The 19895-nt window shown below is 41.2% G+C and overlaps 1 protein-coding gene across 2 annotated transcripts in view; it reads right to left on the bottom strand.

The window, feature by feature from the left end:
* Window positions 1–19895, bottom strand: part of GRIP1 (glutamate receptor interacting protein 1) — a 332455-nt gene that overhangs the window by 9798 nt on the left and 302762 nt on the right. Inside the window, exons 20-22 of one of the 2 annotated variants that reach the window (XM_004381537.2) lie at window positions 19745–19856; window positions 19584–19628; window positions 14684–14917 (exon numbers count right to left, since the gene is read on the bottom strand). In XM_004381537.2, the coding sequence (XP_004381594.1) occupies window positions 14684–14917; window positions 19584–19628; window positions 19745–19856 (391 nt within the window). The remainder of the gene's footprint in view (window positions 1–14683; window positions 14918–19583; window positions 19629–19744; window positions 19857–19895) is intronic. The other variant, XM_004381538.2, reaches the window with a different exon arrangement.

Raw genomic sequence — 19895 nt, 5'->3', positions numbered from 1 at the left:
ACTGAGACTTCATGTTTTTCTTCTTTATTTTGATGAGTAGGTTTGTTAACTTTCTTTGTGGTTACCTTGAAATTTACCCTTATCTTCCTAGATTTGAACCAGTCTATTATTACTTGGTATCACTTGACTTCCTCTCCATTAGAAGGTTCTATAACTACACCGTTTATTCCCTCTTTTCATGTTTTGATGCTGTTGTCATTTACAGATCAACGTCTCTGGTTCCCTTTTGTAATTCTTTTGGTTTTGCATAGTCCTTAAGAGTTCATTTCCTAGGTTGATAGCTGGCTAGTACAATCCTGTGTCCTATATTCAGCCTGTGGTCTGATATTGTTTGTTCTCAGATTGTAGGACTTCCTTTAATAAGTCTTGTAAGTTTGGTTTGGTTTTTACATAGTCCCTTAATTTCTGTTTATCTGGAAATGATCTAATTTCACCATCATATTTGAACGAGAGTTTTGCAAGATATATTATTCTTGACTAGAAATTTTTTTCTTTCATGGTTTTATATATGTCATCCCATTGGCTTCTTGCCTGCATGGTTTCTGTGGAATAATCCAAGCTTAGTCTTATTATTTCTCCTCTGTATGTGACTTTTTGTTTTTCTCGAGCTGCTCTCGGGATTCTTTGTTTGTCTTTGGTTTTAAAGAGTGTGATTATGATATGCCTTGGTGATTTTCTTTTAGGGTCTATCCTATATGGGGTTCGTTGAGCTTCTTGGATGGTCAGCTTTTCATCTTTCCTGATATTGGGGAAGTTTTCTGTCAGCAATTCTTCAATGATCCTCTCTGTGTCTTCTGTTTTCTCCCCCTGTTCTGGAACTCCAATCACTGACAGATTTTTGCTTTTGATTTTATTAGAGATTTGAATCCCCTATCAGTTAGGTCTAGTGCCTTTTCTTCTACTGGAAGGTAATCTGGTGTTTTATTTTGGATGCCTACTGGAACCATCCTGTCCTGTTTTTGTAAATGCTTTGATATTGTCTGCTGTCTTCGGGGCATTCAGTGGTTATTTTCCTCGTTTATTGATTGTAGATTTGTTTGTTTCATCCTGCTTTTTTGTTTTATTTGGTTATGTCTGAGCAGGCAGGCTGTGTGTTCTTTGTTGTTTGCTCATCTGTGGGTACGATACTGTTCACCTCCTTCTCCAATGGGCAGGGTCAGTCACTCAGGTATGGTACAGCAGGGCAGGTCCAGCTGAAGGGGAGTTACTGGGATAGGTTTTTTGTGGCACGTACCAGGGCTGACAGTGTGGACTGGGAATCAGTGCACAGCAGGTTCCAGTAGGCCGTGCCTGTGCTGCTTAGGAGTGTGATGTTCAGCACATGGTGCTGGTAGGCAGGAAGGAGGGGGTAGATTGTGATGTGTGGAGCTAAGATGGGTATGGGAAAGATGAGAGAGAGGAGAGAGAAACAGCAGTCAAAAACATCCACACAAACAAAAAAGACTGCTAAGGGAGCTTGCTATTGGAGTGGAGAGATGAGACACTGAGAAATGGGGAAAAACAAAAATGAAAATAAAAGAAGAAGGGTAAAAGAAAAAAATGAATAAATCAAGAAACTGGAAATGAAGAAAGACAAAAAGGGAATAAGAGAGAGAGAAAACTAAACAAAGGAGAAAAAAAAACAGAAGAAAAGACAAGAAAAAAGAAATGCCCCCAGGGATGTCCCTGTGCATCTGCGTAGAGTTAAGGGACTAGCTTCCAATCTGCATGGTACTTCCAGGCTAGAAGGGGCTCCCAAGCATAGAAAATAAAAATAAAACAAACAAATCAAAACAGAACAAATCAGAGCGAATGAACAAACAAACAAAAAAGCCCCGGGGGTCCCACCAGCATGGCGGCACGGGCCGGGAAGCAGTTTCACAGTCGAGTGGTGTTTCACAGCCTTTCAGGAAGAAGCAAAGATGGCGCACAGAGCCAGGTATTTGAGAGAAGGGAGGGGGAGGTGGTGAGAGGTAAGAAGAAATCTAAAGAAGCGGAAAAAAGCAACACCAGCAGCCAACAATTGGCATTCAGGGAGCTGGCCAGTGCAGGTGGGTGGAATCGAAGCAGCACTTGGGGGGAAGCTCGTGCTTCCTGGCCAAGAGACTGTGGCTGCAGGAAGCAGAGGAGTCTAAGTCGGGGTGAAGAAGGGTAGGCAGTGGGAAAGCCTATATCATGGGTTACCGGTTGTTCTGTCTCCTGCTGGAAGCTCCGTGAAGCTGCTTTCTGGTACCTCCTGTTCGCTGATCTCCGATAGGAGTCCAAGATGGTGGATTCCTACTGCGGTAGCTGATAGGGGACCTCTGCATACATTTCTCCTCACGCTCCGTTCTCGGTCAGTTTCCCATTCCATTCGGTGTTTGGCTGAGTTCTTTATCTCCCCATTTGATGCTTAGGGTTTCAGGATTGATGTGTGACTCTGTTTGACCTAGTTTTTCTGATCTTTGCTGCGGAGGGATGTCGTGGTGCTTCTGACTATAGTGCCACGTTGCCCGAAAGTCGACCCTGGGATCGCTTGTCTTTTTGTCCCCCTTTTCCATTTTTATTCCCAGCTATGTTCTCTCCCTGATGTAGACACCATTGCCAACTTTCCCAGAGGGTGGTACACCCTCTTAGCGTTCTCTGTCCCACTTGCAACTAGGTATAGAGAGTGGGGACAGTCCTATGGCTCCTGTGTATATGACTGATTGGGTAAGTAGATCCGGATCTACTCTGCAGGAGTAGCCATACTTGAGAAGCAATCTGAAAGTGAGGGTCCAAAGCCTATGCCTGAAATGAACATTAATGAAGCCCACTCCTGTCTGAGGTCTAAGGCATGTTTTCCAACCACAGTGAACCAGAATCCTTGCATTTGAGGGAACACTGGGTGTGGGCCTGGACTAATACTGAAGTTTTTCATTGTTTAGTCAGCCAGTGATTCTTTAGTGTCTACTCCACAGGCTCTGGTGGAGCAGAAGGATGAGTGGCTGCAAACTGCCAATAGCAATTAGTAGTAAAACATTAACCAAAACATTATTGGAGATAGATGTCAACCAGAGAGGTTAGCAGATTAGCTTTGGATATAGGTCATTAACTTTTGCTCATTAACTTTAAGGTCAAAATTATTGGCCAAGAGGCTTGGCTTTCCTGAGCCTCAGACTTGATGTATCTCTAAGGCAAATTTCTTCAGTGGGGGAGATTATAAAATGGTTTAGATTTGAAAGTAATCTCTTTCTCTAGAAAGATTTCCTAAGCTTAGACGATACTGAATTTTAATAGCCAGCTCTATGGTTCTCCTGGAAATAGCAAATAACAAAAGTGAAATTATTTTAAAATCACATGAAAGATAAGATTCTAGGAATTAATAATTCACAAAAAATGGGGAGCACAGCTGGCTGCTCTCAAAGCAGCAACAATAAATTGTGTATGTAACCCTCTTTGGCTGGAGATTGGTAATGGTTACTTCTGATTTATTTCCTGCCCAAAAATAATTTTAAGGTTTCTGAGGTTTAAGTCACTTTTTTTTTTCACAGATGAATCCCTTGTCCAGGCAGTTTCATAGATGTATGATTGCTTTTGATCTCTCAACAAGTCTGCAGCAGAAGGATTCCCTTTCTGCTAATGAGGACACTGAGACTTGGAGAAGTTGATAGACTGACTTGGTCAGTTAGAATGCATGCGCTCTAGGATTCAACAGTGGAATACTGGAACTCATTTTCTGTGTTCCCTCCACCAAATCATGCTTTTTTTCTGGACATATAATCTCCCAGCTGGCCAAGTAGCCTTTATCCACTTCCAACTGCTCAACAAACAGTAGATGAATAATTTATCATGTCTGCTGTGATGATTCTCCCCAGAGCCCTCAGTGGCTTTCCACGAACATCCACAGAAATTCCTTGTCCCTGCTTCTAGAGCTCAAAATCCTGTCAGTCTACTTTGAGTTGCACTCAAACCCACCTAAGGTCTTATAGGGTCCCTATTCTGTGCTGACCAGGGGATGCCACTGGGGAGTCTGGACCAATAACACAATTGCTAATTTTTTTTGCTCTAAAAGAGACAATGAGCCTCTTGGAACATAACACTCCAGGCTGACTGGGATACAGTACTACGAAGTTCCATTCAATTTTAACTATCCAGCAGCATGCGCTGCAATTGCCTCCAACCCTCCACAGAACAGCAGCTTTCACAGGAGGCAAGGGGGTTCACCATGATTCAAATTCAGCTTTGATTTGTATTTCTAAGCAAGTCTACCAACATGTCGGAACAGTGTCCTCAAGGCAAAGATCAGAAACCCAATACTTGTGTTTTCAGTTGTGACACATGTGAAAAGCTTTAGCAGCAGAACAAGCTCTCCCCACTTGTTTTTTAAGGGCAATTACATCTACTATCTTGAATAAGTGATAGCAAATCCCCAGAAGCGATTCCCTAGCCCTGGCTGCCTCCTAAAGGTTCATCACCTTTCCCCAGTGGCCTTAAGGACCAGGCTGACACATTCTCCTCAGGGATGGTACTGGTTTTCTCATAAATCAACAAGCACTTGGATTTATTGTTGCAGACACCACTGAGGTAGCCCTGTTCCTTAAGCCTGACAATTCAGGTAATGTTGGTTTTGAGGATCATTATACTACCTGTGGAGCTGGAGGAAAAAAAAAAAAAAGTAAGGTCTCCCAACTGCATACTTCCAGCCCAAAAGGAAGCAATTTCAGTTTCTATGTCACTCGAAACTCCTGAGTTTTGAGATAATTTGGGTCAGAAAAGGCAGCTGCTGCCCTTCTGTGTGGGGAGTCCCCTTGGCTGAGGAAAGAAACGGACAGCTGCTTCAAACATGGCCCCCTGCTCTGACAACAGTGGCACTGAGGACTAGAAAAACAAAGGCTCAACAGTAAGAGATCAGTAGTTTGGTTTTGGCCCTAAGTCCGGGCAAGTCCAGGCTGACCTGGCCTTTGGAGAACACAGTCCCAACCATGAGAGCTTCAGTGTTTTTGAGATCTGTGGCGGATTTATGAGCTGCTTTCCAGATTCACCTCAGAGCACTTTCACATCTGTCAGCTCATGGGATACCAAAGAGGAAAGAGCTATGTCATTAGCCCAGTTCTCCAGGAGAAGACACCAAGCCACGGGCAGGGTAAGGTCACCTGGTTATTGTTAGCTCTGATACTGGCCCTTTACACCTGCCCCAGGTGCCACAAAGTCAGCCAGCATTGGCAGAGCCCCCATTCCAGGCCACCTTCCCTTCTTACTCAGGCCACCTTCCCTCTCTGTGCCTGTCTCTGCTCTCCAGCTCCAGATGTGCTCTGGCCTGGCCCTCCTCCAGCTCTCACCCCGCCCAATTTCTTCTGCAACTTACTGACCTCCATTCACCTTTGGGCCATGTGGGCCTCCTTGATTCATGGCCACCTGTAGCTCTGGGTGAGAGACAGGCTCTCTGTAATGGTATTTTATGGGTCAACATGGTTAGGCTGTGGTGTCCAGCTGTTTCGTCAAACAATAGTCTAGATGTTGCTGTGAAGGTATTTTGTTGATGTGATTAATATGTATCATTAGTTGACTCTAAGGAGATTACTCTTGATAATGTAGGTAGATCTCATGCAATTAGTTGAAGGCCTTAAGAGCAAAAATGAGGAGTTTTCAGCCTGCTGCCTAGCCTACAGATTTTGTACTTGCCAGGCCCCACTCCCCACAATTGCATGAGCCAATTCCTTAAAGTGACTCTGTACACAAACACACACAATCTACCTACCTACCTACCTACATATTCTATTGGTTCTGTTTCTCTGGAGAACACTGACTAATACACCCTCCATTCACCCTCTGGGCCTGTAGAAATTCTGGGCCAGGCTCAGCCCTACTGGGGTGGAAGAATGACAAGTTACACCTAACTGAACTCCCATCACACTGAGCACTATCAGTCACTTGATATCAGAGCGTTGATTTTATTTTCTCTTTCCAAGTGTTGCTAGCTGACACTACTCAGAAACTCTGACAAAGAAAGCTCTTTCCCCATCTAAGGGAAGGAGGAGATAGAATTAGGAAGGGGATCCCCATGTGTCAAAATCTTCAATGTGACAAGCTCTGGGCTAGATAGTTACCAATTTAATCCTTTCCATAGCCCTGCCAAGATATGTAATATAGATAGAACAATGGTGGTGGAGAGCAAGAAACAGCCTATCTCAGTTATCTAGCGCTGCTGTAACAGAAATCCTACAAATTGGATGACTTTAACAAACAGAAATTTATTCTCTCACAGTCTAGTAGGCTAGAAGTCCGAACTCAGGGCACCAGCTCCAGGGGAAGGCTTTCTCTCTCTGTCAGCTCTGGAGGAAGGTCTTTGTCATCAATCTTTCCCAGTTGAGGAGTTTCTCAGTGCAGGGACCCCAGGTCCAAAGGATGCACTCTACTCCTGGCACTACCTTCTTGGTGGTATGAGGTCTCTCTGTCTCTCTGCTCACTTCTTTTATATTTCGAAAGAGATTGACTCAAAATACAACCTAATTCTGTAGATTGACTCCTGTCTCATTAATATAACTGCCTCTAATCCTGCCTCATTAACATCATAGAGGTTAGGATTTACAACAATAGGATAATCACATCAGATCACAAAATGGTGGACAACCACACAATACTGGGAATCATGGCCTAGCCAAGTTGACACATTTTTGGGGACACAATTCAATCCACGACACAGGCTAATCTCCAAGAACCTGGAAATTAGAGAAACAGTGTGTGACCCTCTGAGAATTCCATCTTTTGTAAGTGAACATTTTATGAATAATACAATATGTAACAACTTATAAATAAACATAGTACACAGCTGGTCAGAACAGAGATGCACAAAGATATCAGGATGAGATTAATATTTCCGAGGCCAGAGTCAGATTTAAGGGAAGCTATTAACATTTCTGTAAGAGGGGATGGTGGATCCATGTTGGAAGTGATAAGACAAATGATCAAAAACTTAGGAATAAGGCACACTAGAACACTATCTAACAAGGTTGCCTAAAGGTCATCTGAATCCAAGGGACTGCAACTCTGTTTGACTTCTCATTTCTATTGCTTAGAGCTCAGACTCTGCAAAGGTGGATGGTAACTTGTAGAAAACTGATAAGATGCAAATGATTTCTGTCCCCTAGAAAAGACAGCCTCAAAGGCTATGCTTTTACTCCCCTATAAGTCATTCAGCAGCTTTGAGTCTGAGAAATCTTACTGCAGTTTTCTTCCTCCCCACAAACTGAGATATATTTACACAGTTTCTTTATCCTCCTTTGAACAAGTTTGTCATTCTGTTGGTTTCTTCGTTAATGAGCAAAACAAACAAAATTCTGACATGAGCCAATTATTTGTATAAGAACTATGTTTCTTACATTGTATAAAGTATGTTTGGGCAGAATCACAGACAATGGAAGCAGATGGAAACAATACATTTTCAGGATTGATCCAGGCTGGATGTCATTACTCATTCAAATGTACAACCCAAACTCCAATCTTTGTTTCAAAATTCCATGTTTCCACAACAATGTCTGATCACCAGTTGTCCTGGTTTTATGGGAGATAATATGCTTGTCAGACTGACACAGTGACTGGTAACTAGAAACATGTCTATTTCTCTTTGTAAATGGAGTTTCAGTCTGGTTCACAGCTCAGTCTCTGGTGGTGCTAAGGCAGGCATCTGGAGCTTGTTTAAGTCTGGGATGCTGAAGAGATCCCATTGTCTGGGTTTCTGAGAAAGTTAAGGCTGAGGCTAGACTGAATGGTGGTGACTTCACCAGGGAAAACGCTGTCTTGAGATGTCTCCCTCTCCTGATAACAGGTGGTCCTGCCCTAACTTTGCTAAATGAGAAAACCGAGGTTCAGAGAAGCGACACAACTAATAAGAGGCAGACCGTGACCCAAACCTACATCTGTCTGACGATGAAGCTTGTGTTCTAATTTATCACTCCTTGCTTGAAGAAGGAGATGCTGGATCTAGCAGAGTATTAAAAACCAGCTGCCACTGGGTCAATTCCAATGCACAGTGACCCCATGTGTGTTAGAATAGAACTATGCTCCATAAGGTTTTCAATGGCCGATTTTCCAGAAGTAGGTTGCCAGGCCTTTCTTCTGAGGTGCCTTTGGGTGGACTCAAACTTCTAGCCTTTTGGTTAACAGCCAAGCTCTTAACCATCTGCACCATTCAGGGACTCCTAGAAAAGTGTGTTAGATAAAAGCAAAAAGTTTCATATATTCAGCATGTTGTTTTTAGCTTCTAGTGGCTTCCACACTAACACAATTGCATGCTGGCTATTAGGAGAAGGTCTAGGCTCAATCTTGAGGACTAGCTTGATCTTCAGGGCTAACTCGAAATATTTAGTAAAGCAAGAGACATGTGTGAGAATAATACGTATATATCTCCATTACTGCAAAAGAAGCTGGCATTAAATTCTGAAAATGACACTCCTTCCATGGAGTAAAACAATTTTTTCATATCAAGAAGAACAAAGAGCTCCCCTCTTAAAAAACTCAAATATATTGGAAAAGAAAAACAAAACTGCATACTTGTGTGGGGGTAAAGTCGATGGTAGTAAAAGCAGCTGCATAAAATAAAGGGGTCCTTATGAGTGACTCAAATGTTCCAGGAGAAGTATTCTAAAAACCTTTATGTAAAAAAAAGAATCAAAAATAGCTGCCTACAATTAAGGAATATAATTTTATTGAAGATCAAGAATAGCAGGTTAATAAGAAATTTAGATATGATTAAAAAGAAATCTGAATGTGGGGAATGTCCCATTCTACAGATTCTTTTGCCTGAAACTATGCACAGAAGTAAAGCTAGACTTCATCTCAGAAATAAATTAAGTGGATACCAAAGGATATTTAAGCTTCAGAAGGGAAAGAAGAGTTATCAGTGAATTGTAGCTAAGATCACAGGTTCCTTATCTGCAAAGAGAATCTATGATAAGCTGTAGTACAAACCAGAATTTGTTTTAAAGATAACATGCAGCAGCTCCAGGGTCTAACCAACTTTTTGGCTAGTAGTTGAGTGCTTAACCATTTGCACCACCTAGGGAACCCCCCACTCCCCCAAATGACCGAATTATCACGCCAGCTCCAACTTCTCCCCTGTCCCTGTAGCCAGAAAAGGAAGTTTGTCCTCAAGTGTCAGGAATGATAACTAGCTTTTTGGCTTGAGGAATGAATGTGGAGAACTTGAAGGAAGACCTTGTAGTCTACCCTGACTGAGCCTTAGACACAATAGATGATGTGAAAAAAACAAAACCATTTGATTCTGACCTGAGCTAGGGACCTCCTGAGCTAAGCTAGACAGGAAGAGAAGGAAGGGCTGGGAGGAATGGATGGAAATTGAGGGGCAAATGGAGAGTAAGTTGAAACCCAAGAAACTGGAAGATAAACCAATACTTTATTTTTTCTTTTTGAAGATATTGAATGCCCCCCCTTCCCCAGCAATGAGGATGAATCCTTGCCCATTCATTCATGTCCTCTGGATCCACCTTCTAGTGAAAATAGTAAGAATCTGTGGGTGCTGGCCTGGATATGAACAGAAAACATAACCAGCCAAGTGGGAAACAGTGATGAGAGAAGCAGCAACAGGAAAATGACACTATGTGTGTTCAGAGCGGTGTGCTGATTTACCTCACCCAGCCTCTCCACTCTGGTCTTTGCAGCCCTCTGGGAATTCCACCACTACATCTATATCGAAAAGCCTGACAAAGAAGCTCAGGGCACTGAAATCCAGTCCTCACTCCGCTTGCCAAGCTGTGAACTCTGGCTTGGGGTTATTTTCAGCTTGAGGAATGGGCGTTTTCTAATTCTCTGACCCCCTTCTTACCCCACCACCCATAAAGAGTGCCTTTTCCTAATTTCCACAAAGGTTTAGTACAGGCTTAGTAGCAGCCCAGGAGTCCCTGGGTGGTGCAAAGGTTAATGTGCCTGGCTGCTAACTGAAAGGCTGGAGGTTCGAATCCACCCAGAGGCACCTCAGAAGAAAGGCCTTGTAACCTATTTCTGAAATCAGCCATTGAAAACCCTACAGAGCACAATTGTACTCTGAAATACATGGTGTCGCCACGGGTCAGAGTTGACTTGAGGGCAAGTGGTTAGTAGCAGCCTCTTCCCCCAACCCTCCAAAAATAAACCCACTGCCATCGAGTTGATTCTGACTCACAGCGACCCTATAGGATAGAGTAGAACTGCCCCATAGGATTTCCAAGGAGCAGCCGGTGGATTTGAACTGCCAACCTTTTGGTTAGCAGCCGAGCTCTTAACCACTGCACCACCAGGGCTCCAGTAGCAGCCCAGTGCAAGGATAATTCAATTCCAACCACAAGTCCCTGTGCTTTTTCACCTTGACAGGTTATCTTCCAGTGTTCAAAAGACACTCACACATAAGACACAAGCATAGTGACCGGTCTTTGCTCTGAGATAATTGGCTTTTCTAAGGCTGTTTCTCCTCTTGAGCACTTCAAAACTGGAGGGTGTGTTTACCAGCAGGAGCCCTGGTGGTGTAGTGATGAGAGCTCAGCTGCTAACCAAAAGGTCAAGGGTTCAAATCCACCAGCCACTCCTTGGCAACTGTATAGGGCAGTTCTACTCTGTCCTATAGGGTCCCTATGAGTCAGAATCAACTTGACAGCAACGGATCTGGTTTTTTGATATTTAACAACAAGCTTTTTGGATGGCCTGTCCGAGTAACTGAGTTCATTAAAAAAAGAAAAGATGCCCCAGATGTGAGCACAGATCACTCGGAGAATTCCATGGCGAAACCACAGGCCTCTCTGCCATATCGTCACCTCACTAGATCATGTTAGGAGTCTCATAATGTATAGGACATCTCCTACTTCTGAAAGTGTTATTTTGTTTAGGATCAATTCAGAAGAAAAGTGAAGCTACACGGGAAACACACTTATCGCCACCATGGAGGGGAAATGCCAGAAGTGAAGGAAAAAGAAGCATCCTGTTGAGTAGGTCACGTTGGCCCTGCCTTGTTGATGAGCTTGTAGCCTCCCAGTTCACGCTCTGCTACACAAATCTTCCAACCAGGCCATCTCCTGTCACTCATTTTGCTGGTAAGTAGATGATACGTTTTATTTATTTATTTATTTTTTACAAGATTTTCAGCACAGCCACCTTTTGTAAGCCTTAGCTATAACAACTAGCCCACCAGGCCTTTCTTCCACAGTGCCACTGGGTGGGTTTGAACCACCAACCTTTAGGTTAGTAGTTGAGCACAAACCATTTGCACTACCCAAGGACCATCCATAAAGATTACAGCCAAGAAAATCCTATGGAGCAGTTCTACTCTGTAACATATGCGGTCACCATGATGTTGGAATCGACTCAACTGCAACGAGTTTGGTTTTAGACACTCAAGGTAGGTTATCATGCGTGCTCTTTTCTGTCTGGGCAGTACAAGCTTTAGGGAGGGGAGAAAGACAGTGTTCATAGACACTGAGGGAACTGGGAGGGGCCAGGGCTCTTTTTGGCACAGCAAAATTAGCCCTGACTCCTAATGGTGTTTGTCAATTAGGACATGTGACAGGCAGGGAGACTGGTGCTTACCAAGTGGACATGTCAATGCAGGGTAATCTGGATGAACAAGCCAACCTGTGGCATAAGGTTAAATCTGGGTCCTTGCCCTAAAATGTCAGAAACCTCTTTGCTTTTCTTTAAGTCTGCTGTCCCAACCTGTGGCTAGCAAGACAAACATGGAATGTCTTCCTTCTCTGGTCCAGACCCATGATGGTATGTACTGTGCCTTCTCCACCCTGCCTCCCGGGCACAGCAGAGCACTCAGGTATAGTCAAGAGCTTAATAAATGCCTGGTGAGCTGAAGGAAATTTGGCTGGAGTTATAAACAGTCTTTTTCTAATAAATTCATCCATAATCCATTATCTACAATTTACACTTTGGGATTCTTTAAAATCTAGTGAGGACTTAAAGATACTTGCAAAGCAATTTGAATGTACAATCCTTCTGATTTTTTTCTTTTTTTTTTTATAGTTTTTCACTCTTTTCTAGTTGACCTATACCTAATTCCATACAATTTTTTTTTTTTGTGATGAACCTTTACTGAGTTCTCCAGAACATTTAGTTTCCTTGCCCTGGGCTGGTGTGCCCCTTTAGTCTCATTTTGTTTTATGGGTCTGTCTAATCTTTGGCTGAAAGGTGAACCTCAGGAGTGACTTCATTACTGAGCTAAAAGGGTGTCTGGGGACCATACTCTCGGGTCCTCACATTCTTTTTGAACTGAGGCAAGATGTAAATGCCTACATTCATAGAATTAGTCTTTCTGCCTCCAGTCTCCTTGCTCCCAATACATACTTTAAAAACACAAATCTGAGAATCTCTCTCCTCTTCTTAAAGTGCTTTAATGTGATTCCTAGCTTTCACTCTAACATCCAAACTTGTTAATAAATCATCATCATCATAAAAATAGCAGCTAACATTTATCAAGCATCAACTTTGTTCTGCCCTTTTCTAAGCTCTTTATCAAACCAAACCAAACCAAACCATTGCCATTGAGTTGATTCTGACTCATAGCAACCCTATGGGACAGAGTACAACTGCCCCATAGGGCTTCCAAGGCTGAAATCTTTACAGAAGCAGACTGCTTGTATCTTTCTCCTGTGGAGTGGCTGGTAGGTTTGAACTACTGACCTTCCAGTGAGCAGCCAACTGCTTTAACCACTGTACCACCAGGACTCCTAAGCTCTTTATAAACCAAAAACCAAACTCATTGCTGTCAAGTCGATTCTGACTCATAGTGACCCTACAGGACAGAGTAGAATTGCCTCTAGGGTTTCCAAGGAGCCGAACGGTTAACCACTGCGCCACCAGGGCTCCAAAGCTCTTTGTAGGTGTTAATTAGTTTAATCCTCACCACATCCCAAGGAACTGGGTACCATTACTACCCTCACTTCACAGGTACAGAAATGAGACATGGGGAGGCTAAGCGACTTGCTGAAGGGCACCTAGCTGATATTTGGTAGAACCAGGAAATGAACTCAGGCAATCTGGCTTCAGAACCCATGCTTTTAATCACCATGGCCCATCACACTCTTCATAAACCATGCTCTCTCTAGCCTCTGTGCACAGGGCTTCAGCTTAAATTCTAAGCTCCAGTCATGTTGGAATATGTGCATTCCCCCAATGTACCCCAGTCTTTGATGCCCCTTTGTACTTGCTTCTTTCTGTGCTTGGAATGCCCTCCTATCTTCCACCTTCCTCTGCATGGTCAATGCCTACTTCTAGGAAGCCTTTCTTGTCCCCTCCCTGGGGGGTTCCAGGCCACTCTCCGTGTCCCCAAAACAGCCTGGGCTTACTTCTATCATTGTACTTATCCCACGTCTTCCTACAGTTTCCCAGACTGTCTCCCCACTAGACTTTGAGTTCCCTGAGGATGTACAACATGTTCTTTGAGTGAATAAATGTACAATCCAATCCTAAGTGAAATAATGAATGAATGAGTGGTGAAAGGATAAACCCAGGATGGGAATACTGTTATTAGAGCTGAATCTCCCATACTATGCTTTCTTTCAACATATCCATTGTTGGCTGTGAAATAAATAGCCAGATTATATATGGTAGTTAGGGAAATTGAAACAGGAAAAGGGAATAGCTTGACTATTACCTTCTCTCAGTCTGACATTTATTTCTTCTTCTAGGTAAGACAACTAATCTCTGGTATTAACTGCAGAGAAGGTCTTGGTTCTCAAGAAAAGTGGGGTGGAATCGTTACTATCTATAAATCCTTATGTATTACCAGAACGTAAAGCATTAGCTATAGAAAAGAAAAACTAAGACACTTCCCAACCACTGCTCTCCTTGGCCCAGAAAGAAAAAAACCCACTGCCATTGAGTCGATTCTGACTCGTAGCAACACCATAGGGTTTCCAGGGTTCCACAAACACTGTCACTTTTATAACCCATTGCCATGAAGTCAATTCTGACTCATAGCGACCCTGTAGGACACAGCAGACTGCCCCATAGGGTTTCCAAGGAGCGGCTGGTGGATTTGAACTGTCAACCTTTTGGTTAGCAGCTGAACGCTTAACCACTGCGCCACCAGGCCTCTGCCATGAGCCTTGTTTACACTCTGCCAGCTCTTCCACCATTCAGCTCTCTGTGGAACTGGAACTGTGGGTTTTCTTCTATGCATTAAAGCGAGGCAAGTATCCACATGTTATACAGAAGCAAGGAACATAGGCAGGGCTTACTCTGTCCTGGCCCAAGACATCTAAATTATGTCTCTGTCTCAAAGAGACCTTCGTGTCCCCTGAATAACATAACCTTCTACTGATTAAGTCTTTAACTAAGACTTAAGCCTTCCCACATTGAACTGGAAATCTCCCTTTCAGTGAATATATTATAATGTTCAGAAAAATCATCCCCTTCTTCCAATAAAGTTTTATAGAATAATAGACCAATGCCTCAAAGCTCCAGGTGACACTGGAATCTTAAAATTTTAAAATAAGATTTGGTCCATCTTTTTTTTATCTATTTTTGGTAAATACATTGCTTGAAAGACAATTGACAGTGTTTTCCAGAATAACCTCCTAGAGATCATGTTTTGAGAACAAGAGGGTCTTTACAGATCTGCTGTGAAGCTCTGGCTTCTTTCTTTGGCTGAGCACGTAGGAAAATGTCATTACCATCCTTGCATCTGGATGTTCGCACCGTGCAGAATGACTATTAAAATTGACCCCAAGGAAACAGAAGAAAGCTTACTGACCTTGTGCAGCTCCACAGGAGTTGGGGGCATGATACCCTTTATTTCTTGCTTCATTTTTCTCAGGGTTACAGACTTCCTGCCCACATCTGAGGGCAGGGTGTTGCTCCGAGTCGTTTGGCTATAGTGTGGCCGAGAGGTGCTCCGTTCCTGGAAGCTGGCCTGTCGCCCCAGCTGACTGCGAGGTGTTGGGGCCTCGTGATTCAAACTCATTGTGCTCCCCGACATGATTGTTGCCTGTGGCATTGACAATTTTCAGAAACAATTAAGCCACGGACTAAAGAAAGGGTCTGATTGTTCAACATTAAGCACATTTCTCCCTTTGCCCAGTCAAAATACAGTCTCTTCAGGGCATAACCAAAGGTCGGAGAATGGATGTACTAATTGAACAATGAAAGGCTGTGGAAATGCTTTGCAAGTGACATTTATAATGCACATCTCAAATCTAATTGAAGTTCTTCAGCTATTGAATTTATTTAATCAAATACCACCCCTGGCAGTTTGGAGGCAAATTGAAAAGCTCTAACATTTGCTTACTGCAATCTACATTTCAAGCATTACCTTTCCATAGAGCAGGCCCTAACAGATGGAATTCATGAGGCCACCTTCAACATATCTTACGGAAATTAAGAACTTCTCAATGGGGACCAAGCTGTCTCTATTTGCAATGCTGCCTCCAGCTCCAGCTGAAGCTAACACTTGGCTGGGAGGGAGTTATTGATACAAAGAGAGGGATTCTCCCCAGTGCTGCCTGCTGAGCACTTGTATATTGTCTTTCCTTCGGCCAAGTGGCCTGCCCCAGAAGTCTGTAGATCATTAGGCCTCCACATCATTTGGTGCACGTCAGTGTGTCTTAGAAATAGCCATTGTATAAGATCGACAGAGAAGTTAAAAAATATTCGTTATTAGATTCAATCCTTTGCTAAAAAGCTGTGAAGACTTGGATTGAATTATACCATTGAAATGGGAAGTTTTCTCAGTTTCAAATGTTTTTGTCGTTGTTGTTGCTAGTTGCTGTCAAGCTGATTCTGACTCATGGTGACCTCATGTGTGCAGAGCAGGGTTTTCAAGGCTATGACCTTTATGAAGCAGATTGCTAGGTCTGTCAGGTGCCTCTGGGTGGTTTTGAACCATCAACCTTTTGGCTAGTAGTCGAGTGCCTAACTGTTTGCGCCACTCAGGGGACCCAGTTTCAAATATGTTCCCTAAATAACGGAAGGAATGGCAAGATTAGATCTCAAATATGGCCGAGTTTCAGAACTGAAACATAAAAAGGATTTGAAAGCAATATCATGTTGGGGATATTCATTTCTCATGGTTAGAAGATGTTAAAATTTTGAAAATAATGACTATAGCTAGCTCTGTGGTCCTAGATGTGATAGTTGTATAAAACTAACATCAGTGAATATGACTTAAATTATGAGAACAGAAAACAAGTTCCATGTTCTGTGACTGGCTACACAATCTACTTGTTTATATTAATACTGATGCAATTAATAACAGAAAACTTCATTTGCTGAATAATTTGAATGCGTTCACTTATTTAAGCCTCACAACAACTCCATGAAGTAGCCACTGTTATTCCTCCTAATTTAAAGGTGAGGAAACCAAGGCACAAAGATGTTGACTTACCTAAGGTCACACAGCTAGTAAACCAGTCAAATGTACTATCTAAACTATTAGGGGCACACTGCAAAGTGAGTGGCATTTCCATTTGTCATGTCTCTGAGATTTCATAATTCCAAGATTCCCTTGGTGTTCAGCTATACACATGTCACTAATAAGATCTGAATGACAGCCAGGTATTGGCATACATGGACATAAATCTAAGTCTGTTGAAAACAAAACACAATTAATAAATATCAATATCCTGACTAGATCAGTTATCTCCCTGATCATTTTAAAAGCAAAAGCTATTACTGTAAAAAAAAACCTTATGGATCATTGAGTATTAATGCGCTAAGTACCATACGTAGGTGTATGTATGTGTAGAATATCATTTATTACTTATGCTAACGCTATATAGTAGATATTACAATTATTATACCTTTCATTTCAGTTAATGAAAGGAATGCCTGCATAATAAGTTAAGCAACTTGCCCCAGAGTCTGGGATTGGAACCCTAGCAATCTGATACCAGAACCCCTGCTTTTGACTACCAAGCTATATTGCTTTTCGGTCTTAGGTTGAACCATACAAAACTGCCTTTTTAGTAGGTCAAGAAAACTATGGAGTATCAACAATTTCATATAGTTCAACTTAGTATTTAAACAAATGTAGAGGTTATCTATATTACGGTTTATTTCAGATAAACCCCCTTTTTAAGTTTATTGAAATCTTTCAATTACTAGCTTTGCTGGTGTTATGGAACTTTTTTTGTTTGTTTAATGGCACTTACTCACATACATCATTTCTTTATTTAATCCATTGTAACTTAAAATGATTGTTTTCTTTCTGTGGTGACCATCATCTATTGTTTTCACCTACTTAAATTAATTATTTTTTTGTTAATATCTATTTTCTACATTCATCTCTCATAAGACCAGCAGGAAACACTTTGAAAGTAAAACACTTGATTACTACATCTTGGAGACCACAGTTCAGCTGAATAAGTCTTAGCAACTACAGAAGAAGTTACAAACTGATCTAGAAAGGGTTATGATGGAACCTTTTAGTTCAAGCTTTCAAAGCATGGCTTGATTGCTTCGTTAAATGTGAACTTCAAGTGAATTAGTGGTATCTATAAAGGCATATAAAAATTAAAACAAATATAAATATAAAAACTATAATAAAAGGTTAAAAATAATAAGTTCAAATTATCTAGGATTTACTTTGGCATAGTATGCATAGCCTGTTTTCATAATTCATAAATATATGTTCTTTTGAAGGCAACTTAGAGTTCTCTGATAGAAACTTGCTTCTATATTATATTAACCAAACAATAATCAAATCCTTGCTCATTAATCAAGAAATGGTAAAAATAATAATAGAGCTAATTTTCACTGAACATTTATTAAGTGCCATGTACTATGTTAAATGTCATGTGAGCATTAGCTCATTATACTCTCAATATTTTAGAAAAGAAGCAATATCTGCTAAGAGAAGTTAAGTAACTTGCCCAGTCTTACAGTTAGAATTTTTCTTCTTTGTGAAAACTACGCATTTTCAGTGCTAAAGTTGAATTGAAATTATTGCTAGCAGTGGGGAAAATAACTAAATTAATTCATTTTCATGCCAATTCTAATCATTTTTGGTCTTAGCTAATCTTCTGCATTTATTACTGTTATAATGGGCTTTAATTTTTAATACTGTACTGGATATAAATTTCATGTGTAGAAATCTAGCTCCAATAATATTTTTTTTTACATAATAACATTTTCAATCAAGGCGTTGGAGTTCATTTAAACTAATAATGAATATTCTCTGTGATAAAATTATAAGTAAGACTAACTTATTTATAAATTTGTCAGTCATTCGTCCTCGCTGAGGACTTTAATTTCTCTTTGGTTTATAAATTCAACCCATTTCCTTTCTACATTTATAATTTTCAAGGACCACATCTGCCTCAAACTAGGTTAGAGAAAACTTATAGGTTGTTGCAACTTAATTTCTATGCTGATGGATGTTGTTTTCATGAAGACAATTCAATTTCTGGGTGAAAACATAACCTCATCGTATTACTTTCTACATCATCTTTCTACGTTATGTAAAAGAAGCTATGAGAAGAATAGCTTCAAAAGATAAGTATCAGAATATAAAATGAAAAAGGCATACAAGCCAGAACATGCCTTCAAAAGCAGGGGTATGTTCAGGAATTATGAATTGTGCTCATTTTTCAGTTTGGGCCTCTTTTCCTGATCAGTCTACATAAAGGAAGTGGTAAAAGCTTAAATAAGCCATCTGATACTTAAAACATTTTACTCTTTTTGAAACTTGCATAAAAAGGCATCAATCACTAACATCTTGATGTATTTAAGTTTTGTAGCATTATCCATCTCCGGGTCCTTTAACTGTGCTCTGAAGCTGAAATTCATGCCAGGTAAGACTATGATGTTTACAAATTCAAACTACTATTTTTCTTTATAATTCTCTTTGCGGATTCACAAACATTAGAATCACATAAAATATCCACACATGCAATTGAGAAGCAAAATAACATAAAGATGAGTAATCATTTTAGAATTGCAAGAGTTTCACCCAGTTATGCCATTCACATTCCTGATGGTGACTTGGGGACCCCATATGACATCAAAATAAAAATGAGATTTTTGCCACTTTATTTTTTACAGCTGAGAAAATTTAAAAGAACATAAAAGGAAACCGTCCAGGACTTCCCAGACCAAAGTGTGAATTCTGTCAGCAAATTCATGGCTTTGACTAAAGAACCCACCAGGAGTTCAGCTATTACACTCCATCTCAGTCCTCCTTGAATTCACACTAAATTATAATATGGAATCAGGATTTGCAATTAACAGGGAAGTACTAGGTAATATTTTGGCTGCTGATAAATTAGACCAGCCTTTTTCACCAGCTACACTGGCATTTACGTTAAGGGCAAAACAAATGAAATTTCCTCTTATGTTCCTCTTAACGATCAAATTAATTTCTATACCAGGTACAAATGAAAACATGCCAAAGAATCCTTTCTAAAGCAACTAAGAGAATGAGATGCGTCACTGCTGGGACACTTAGCTTGCTCCTTAGCGGTTTGGTGGGAAACAGTCAGGTACAGTCAGGGTTAGCAGGGAGCAATGGCAGAAGCCACAAGTCAGTAAGCTTGGGAGGTGGAAATGGGGAAGTAAATACTTTCAACTGCATTATATAAAATCAAATAGCTTTCCAGAGGCAAGGGGGGAGGAGAGGCAGCTTCACAAGCAAAAATATAAACATAAAGGGTAGGTACCAAGAGAGTCATGTTTCTCAAAGACAGACGCCTGTCAGCTTTCTCCTGTGGAAAGGGGTTAAAGCTTTTAAATGAATTGGTGTGATAAATGCAAACTAAAAAGGACCAAAATAAAAAATGAATGTAGAAACAATAAAATTAAGTAGCAGGGCTGAGGCTACCTCAAGTTCTCTCAGAATTCCCGATTGTCCACAGGTTTCTAAATCCTCCAGTGCTTGAGACCAGAAATTCTCCTCTTGCTCCGCCTCAGCACTGTCAGGAGCCCCTGCAAAACTGTCGTCAAGAAGCACAGTCAGGTTAAGAACTTTCCAA

The sequence above is a fragment of the Trichechus manatus genome, unplaced genomic scaffold (genome assembly GCF_000243295.1).
Source record: "Trichechus manatus latirostris isolate Lorelei unplaced genomic scaffold, TriManLat1.0 scaffold00086, whole genome shotgun sequence".
Classification (NCBI taxonomy): domain Eukaryota; kingdom Metazoa; phylum Chordata; class Mammalia; order Sirenia; family Trichechidae; genus Trichechus; species Trichechus manatus.
This window is presented reverse-complemented; position numbering and strand designations above follow the sequence as displayed.